At 44.0% G+C, this 7,500-nt stretch overlaps 1 protein-coding gene across 1 annotated transcript in view; it reads left to right on the top strand.

Annotated features, from left to right (window-relative positions):
* Positions 1-1,479: 1,479 nt before the first annotated feature.
* MEOX1 (mesenchyme homeobox 1) overlaps positions 1,480-7,500 on the top strand; it is a 28,711-nt gene continuing 22,690 nt past the window's right edge. Inside the window, exon 1 of the mRNA XM_020972564.2 lies at positions 1,480-2,351. Within this exon, the coding sequence (XP_020828223.1) occupies positions 1,898-2,351 (454 nt within the window). The 5' untranslated portion in view covers positions 1,480-1,897. The remainder of the gene's footprint in view (positions 2,352-7,500) is intronic.

Raw genomic sequence — 7,500 nt, 5'->3', positions numbered from 1 at the left:
TACATGTTAACTGAGTCACTGATTCAAGATTCCATATTGACTTTATACCCAAGTCCGCCAAAGGCTGCCAAATAAGAAGGCTTCCCCCAGTCTCTCCGTAGATTCTACTGTCAGGCCATCGTGCTAAGATCCCTTGAGCTCCCACCTTGGGGGATCCTTATGTCTCCATGATAGCAGCAGAGACAAAGTTAAAAGACTAGCCCCCAAACTTGGGTCTGTCGACATTGTCTGCACCCAGATCCTATTGCTTTGGTCCATGGAGACATTCCAGATGGCACCAGCCGCCCAGCTTCTCATTAATAGGAAAGGAGTTCTGTTCCCCATGTGTTCAAGAGTGTTATTTCTTCAAGAAATTACAATAACTTTTCAGGAGTGCTGCAGTGTGTGGAGGATTACATAAAATTATGTACTTGATTGAAATATCACTCAGGGAATGATATCTCTGCAGGAGATCTCAGATCTTGGTTACCAGCTAGTCCAAGAAATTCATCCCTAAGGTGAGTAGATGATAGGGTGGGAAAGCCCACAGTCATATTCTGGCTAGAAGACAGGAGCTCATATTAATATTATAGGCAATAGTCTGGGCACAATTTACAACTCCTTTGCCAAAGATAACTCCTTCGGAAAAGTCAGGTCTTCCCCCTCCCTTTTCCATCACAGATGGTAAAAAGCATTGACCATGAAAAAAGGCAAGGCTGGGGGGAGCCAAGAAGATAGGGAAGTTGGAGAAGGAAGGCAGTATGGAAGCAGAGGACACCTTCCATTAGGACATAGGAAATTTCTTAGAGTCCTGTTAATATGAGGAAGAACCTGCCTTAGTAAATCAGGGAGAATGCCAGGGTCTATTGACAGGAAGGAAGGTATTGATTCTTGTGCCAAGTTGCTAAGAAAGTGAGCGGATCTTCCACAAGGCAGAGAAGGATGGTACTCTTCTGGGGCTGTGACAACTCTGTTTTTATATGTAGGTTAAACCATGGTCCTCTATCAAGACTAGGGCAAAATCACTTAGAAATAAATTTTACTTTTGCAGTCTGTATGAGAATGGCCTTTAAATCAAATGCAGTCAGCAAGCTTGTCTGTTGCTTCTGATTCCTGGAATTTGGCATCCGATGGATTCTGGATCTGGTTTAAGACTTTTTCCAAATCCAAGACTTGGGGAATTTTGTTAACAGTGCAATAAAAATAACTTAATAGTGTTACAGGGAAACATGAAAGACTTTCTGTGTGTGTGCTGCTCTCTCCCCTTTAAAAAAAATACATACAATGTTTCTTTAAAAAGTCTCCATCTGCAAATCCCATTAGATGTGCATATAAGGTTTCTGATGATTAATAGCTGACTGCTTTGCTTTGGTTGGAGGATCTAATGTGTGCAGGTTAACCCCTCCTTCCCCTCTCTCACATTTCACTTCAGAAGCTTGTCATTCTCTCCCCACCACAGTATTTAAAAAGTGTCTCCTCAGCCCCCCCTGTCCAGCCTTTCACAGGAGTCTCAGGGCCTTGGGAAGTGCATTTGGGCTGGGCTGCTAGCGACTCCTAGCCAGCTGGTGGGTCTGAGCTAGGACAGTGAAAATGTTCATTGACATCCACCCTTCCCAGCAAATACATTTACAATAGAACCAAAATAAACAGGCTGACTCGGTAGAGGGTGGGAAGTTAGGAGCTGAAGTTTTACATAGGTGGAAAGAGACAGAGGTGGAGATACATTTGATTTTTTTTTTGTAGGTAGAGAAGGATTTTGTTTGTTTGGGGGTTGTCTGGGTGGGTGTTCTGTTGTCTTGGGTGGTTTGTATTTTTTTTTTGGTGGGTGGTTTCCTTTTTTTTTTTCAAATCTGAATTTAAAAGGGTCACCACTGAACTCGTGGGTGGACTGAGCACAGCGCCGCAGCCGGAGACGCAGATGGATTCGGCAGCCAACAGCTGTATGAGGGGCCCCCATTCTCCAGCCCCACTGTGGGGCTGTCTGCGGAGCCCCCATTCTGAGGTCAGCGGGCCAATGGCACTGCCCCATTACCCTCCTGCTCCATTCTCCTTCCACCAGAAACCAGACTTCCCGACGTACCCAGACTTCTCTGCCTCGTGCCTGGCTGCTGCACCCCATAGCCTGCCCCGAGAAGAGAGGCTCCTTACTGACCAGCACCCTGCCTTTTCACAATCCCCTGACTGGCATTTCCCTGGCTCTGAGGCCCGGAGAAGACTCACCCCAGGCCCAACCTTGAGTTCTGGGGAGGTGGGTGAAAGCAGCCCCGGCCTCATGGATGCTGTAGGGAGCCTAGGGGAGGACTATGGGGTCCCCGGGACCACTGCCAATGAGACTGAGAAAAAATCAGCGAAAAGGAAAAAGGAGAACTCAGGTAAGTGGCATGGGGGAGATGGGAGGGGCCAGCACTGGGGCGGATGGGCACTTAAAAGCTGTGTGACCTTGGACAAATTGTTCAACCTCTCTGGGCCTAGTTACATAGTCTGCAAAATCGGGATACTCTCCTCCAAGGCAGAGGGCTGGATGGGATGGTCCCTTAAAGCCTTATCTAGTTTGAAGACTTATTATTCCAGGATTCTACACACTATGGGAAAACTGTGCCAAGGAAAGCTGGGAAGAGGAGGAAAGGCAATTTCTAGGGTCTAAATCCTGTCAAATAGTCTCTTGACCCCAGGGAAGAGACAGACAGCCAGGCAGAGGTGAAGCTCAGGGGGAAAAAAAAAAACAGGAGACTCAAATTGATCCTCCAGGTGGTACCACAATGTCTTTGAGTAACCCTGGCCTGCTCAACCCCCACCTGACTCTGAATAGACACCAGATCACAAGGCAGGCGCCACACATAGCCCTTAGAGAAGCAAGGGACACTTGGAACTCAGTGACCATTTGCCTACACCCATATCCCCTTGGGGTGACAGTCCCATTCTTGGTAATTATTTGGATTTGGGGCTTCAGTCAAAACTTTCCATCCAGAATTTTTGACTGTCAACCCAAATAAGACCGTGGAGCAGAGCTGACTGCAAGAGAATGAATGGGGCAACAGGGGGTAGGGGAAAGGTGGGACTCAGACGGGATGAGGGAGAGGAAGTCAAAATCAGCATAAAATGCAATGTCCCTTGGTGATTTAAGGGAGGGTTAATCAAGGTCAGAATTCCATGAACCTGGTGAAAGGGGGAGGGATCCCGGAATCTCAGAGTTAGAGGTGAACCTCTGTGGCCATAACTGTAAAAAAACAACAACCTGTCTTCCACATACCAGATGAGTAGTCATCCAGCCCGTACTTGAAGGCCTCCAGTGAGAATGAACTCAATACCTCCAGCAGTAGCCCATGTCACTTTAGCATGACTAATTTGTTAGGAAGTTTTTCCTTACATCAAGCCTAAAGCAGTTTCTTTGCAATTTGCAAACATTGCTCCTAGCTCTATCCTCTAAGGAGATAAAAGAGGCTGCAGCTAGCATGGGGGCAGGAATGAATGGGTCCTGGGGTACTGGTGGGCAATGCTTCAGAATGGTCTGGCACAGGACAGGGAATGTAGATGAGGTAGAGGTCTTACTCATCTTTCACCTTGGCAGGAACATGGGGAAAGGTAGCACCATTTCATGCCAAGGAGCCCAAAGAGCAAACTCATTTACCACAAAAGTGCAACTGACTGGCCTAGGGGACTGCTCAGGATTGGAATCAAGGTCAGGAAAACCGATTTCACTGTGAAAATGTAGCAATGCTCTAGGGAACCCTCCACCTGGATTGAGAGCAGAAATCCTTCACCCTGAAGGCAGCTGGGCAGAATAACCCTTGGGGCTGACACTGATCACAAAGCTAGTTATTTATATGGTATTGGAGAACTGGAACTACCTGAAAGGAAGAGTGGTTTTAATGATGCCTTAAATTAATCTTTTTGCCGTTGTTCAGTTGTGTCCAATTCTTCGTGACCCCACTTGGGGTTTTCTTGGCAAAGATACTGGGGTGGTTTGCCATTTCCTTCTCTGGCTCATTTTACAGATGAGGAAACTGAGGCAAACAGGGTTAAGTGACTTGCCCAGGGTCACACAGCTAGCAGTATGCTATTTTCTTCTCTAGCTCATTTTACAGATGAGGAAACTGAAGCAAACAGGGTAAGTGACTTGCCCAGGGTCACACAGCTAGTAAGTATCTGACACCAGATTTGAACTCAGGAAGATGATTTCAGGCCCAGCTCTCTATTCACTAAACTACCTAGCTGCCCCCAAAATTAATCATTAGCCATGCTAATATTTTCTATTGTCATGTTGATATTTTAGGACAGTTAAGGTCCTTGCTGTCACTGTTTCCCCAGCAATGTATTCTACAGTTGCAATGGGAAACTGAGTCTTTCCCATCTTCTTTCATTGCTACCTTCTTCCCCCACTCCACCTCACTTTTCCTTCTTTCCTCTAACCCAAGATAGTCCACCAGTCTGACCTCACCTGGCAGACCCCAAATGAATCTGTTTATTCCTGCATTTACCATCCCCCCACCAAAAAATGACCTTGGCAGATTTTACAAGTCACCAAAGAACTGACATCAACTTGCCAGTGATAATTAAAATCAAACTAAATGAGATTATGTATACAAAGCACTTAATAAACCTCCAGTCAAATGAGATTATCTATGTAAATCACTCTGCAAACTTTAAAGTGCTACATAAATGTTAGCCATTTCTTATTATTTCATTCTTCTCATCTTTCTGTTCCCTAGGGCTCAGAAATTGTCCTGGGACAAGTCACTAGCCTGCTATTATTCTTTATGTTTAATGTTCAGCAAATTATTATGTAGATGAATAGAATGATAGAGTTTTTGTGGCATGAAAGTTTTTATCATTTTTATATTATTTGTTATTTTTCATATTACTGCCTCATCCTTATCTATTATTGCCATTATCATTATTCCCTCCCTAGGTTAGTATGTCCCCTCCCCATGCCTCATCAGAGCAGGGCAGAACTGAAGCAAATTTTCACATGGTTATCTATCTATCATTATCTATTAATAGAAGGAATCTATTTCAGCTTAGGAAACTTTGTTGTTATTGGTCCATCGTTCAGTCATGTCTGATTTTTTGTGATCTTGTTTGGGGTTTTCAAGGCAGAAATACTGGAGTGGTTTGCCATTTCCTTCTCCAACTCATTTTATAGATGAGGAAAATGAGGCAAACAGAGTCAAGTGACTTGCCCAAGGTCACACAGCTAGTAAGTATCTGAGGCCAGATTTCAACTCAAGTCTTTCTGACTCCAAGGCCTGTGCTCTATCTACTGAGTCACCTAGCTGCCTAGGAAACTACTTTCATTGACAAAATCAGCAGTTTATCTATAATTTATAGTTTTAGAAAGTTGCTTTGGGCACAGAGGTGCCCACACAGCCATTATGTGCCAAAAGCAATACTTGAACTCTTCCTGGCTCCAAAGTTGGCCCTCTAGGCATGATGCTATGCTGCCTCATCAAGTGGTGACCAGAAAAATTAAAGGCTCCGAAGAAATCATTTCCTTTATTTTAAAAAATGACATGTTTAAGTTCTTTAAAAATCCTTATTATTAAACAATCTCTGGAATTGCAATTAAATGTAATGCCTTTGCACATGCCAACAGATTTTTCCAAGTGTATCCCTGTATGCTAAGCAGAGTTGACCCTTTAAAACCTCGCTGAGGTAATTGATCTGAATAGACTCCTCCTGCCATTTCCCACCTTCACTAGCGCTCTGTGAGTTAAGGTATCGCCGCCCCTTATCTTCATCCAACGACTCTAAGTCAGCGCTAACACTAAATTGGAAGATCTCATTTTGCATTCTCACTATTTGTCCTCCAACTCTCTCATTTTTCTGAAAAGAGATGTTATACGTGCCTTCCAATGGAACAGTGAGTGAAAACAGACTGAGATGGGACAGGGAAAGCCCAATGGTTGATCAGGATTTGACAAATTTGCTCCAATTATTTTTCATTGCCAAAGACGGCCAAGTACTCTTGCTTGGTGCTTGCAAATGGCGAGGGTACTTCATCGAGTTGAGTTGAATGCTCCTCTGTGTTATTCCGTTTTTATTATTATACAAATAACACATGGAGTCATTTTGTTTAGAAAGTCATTGCAATAACAAGGTTTCCATCCACGGAGGTGATGTTGCGAGCAGCCATCAGGAGACCATATGTTCTGAGTTGTTTTTTCTGTAGCAGGGTGGGTTGGTGCCGTTGTGTGGTTCTCCTTGGGAAAAACAGCACATATTTATGAGGTGAGGCTGTCAGTGGCCCTGGTATTTCATTCATTCCCATATTGCCCCAGAATTACTATCCAACCCAACAAGGGAGATGTTGTGATGTTGTCTTACATTTAATAATATAATAGTAATAACATTAATGCTTACTATATGCCAGGCGCTGTAATAACTAATAACCAGCTTTAAGGTTTACAAAGCACTTTACAATTATTATCTCGTTTGACCCTCGCAACAACCCTGGGAGGTAGGTGCTGTTATTTTTCCCATTTTACAGTTGAGGAAACCGAGGCAAACAAAGGGTTAAGTGACTTGCACAGAGTCGACTGAGTCTGGATTTAAACTTAGGTCCAATTCTATCCACTGAGAAACCTTGCTATATGTAATATAGCAGAAAGAACACTGGAATCGCAATCGGAGGACCTGAGTTCAAATCTCACCTCTCCCACTTACTACCTGTATGATCTTTGGCAAATTCCTTAACATCTCTAAATTTCAGCTTTCCTGTTCTATAAATGGAGGTGACTGAAATTGATAACCAAACCTTTCTACGTTAATGCCCCCATGATTACCAGGGAGGCAGTGTGGTATAGTGAAAAGAATATTGGCTCTGGGTTCAAATCCTACATCTGATGCTTACCAGCTATGTGACATTGGGCACGCTGCTTAATTTTTATGAGCCTCAGTTTCCTCAAAAAAGGAGGTTGAGCTGGATGACCTCGAAGATCCCTTCTATTCCAAATGTATGACCCTATGAATTCTAATGTCCCCTTTAATTCAAAATCTATGATCAATATACAGAATTTCCCTAAACTAAGCAGGTGCAGTTCAGCTCCAAACAAACAGAGCTTATCCCAAAGACAACACTTCTACCCCTTCACCCTACCACTGACCCCAAATAACTCAACATGTGGTTATCTCTCATCCCTAGCATCCTGGAATAGTTTAACCAATGGGGTTAGACAAGTCACTGTGTTAGCTGCTATGAATAAGGCATAATCTCTGCCTTTAAGATCCACTGCTCTGTCCTGAAATTCAGGGTGTTAAATCAGCTGGAGTCTTCTAGGCTCTTTCCAGAAGTCTGGTGCAGGGAGAGGAGGTAGGAAAGAAGGGACACCGAAGAAGGCTCCTCATTCATCTTTTACCAGCAAAACCCTTAAGGGATGTCTGGACACCTGGTAGTGTAAATAGCATATGTTTCCCTTGCCTCCCCTCCCCTTCTCCCCCTACTCTCCTTCTGAGAGCCAAACTGGCTTCACTCCACTTTGATATCTGAAGTCTAATAAAGAAAGGGCTGCTCATGCTACTGCT

This window comes from Phascolarctos cinereus, unplaced genomic scaffold (genome assembly GCF_003287225.1).
Source record: "Phascolarctos cinereus isolate Bilbo 61053 unplaced genomic scaffold, phaCin_HiC Scaffold_5;HRSCAF=322, whole genome shotgun sequence".
NCBI lineage: Eukaryota > Metazoa > Chordata > Mammalia > Diprotodontia > Phascolarctidae > Phascolarctos > Phascolarctos cinereus.
Note: the sequence above shows the minus strand (reverse complement) of the source record. Positions and strands in the feature narration are given on the sequence as shown.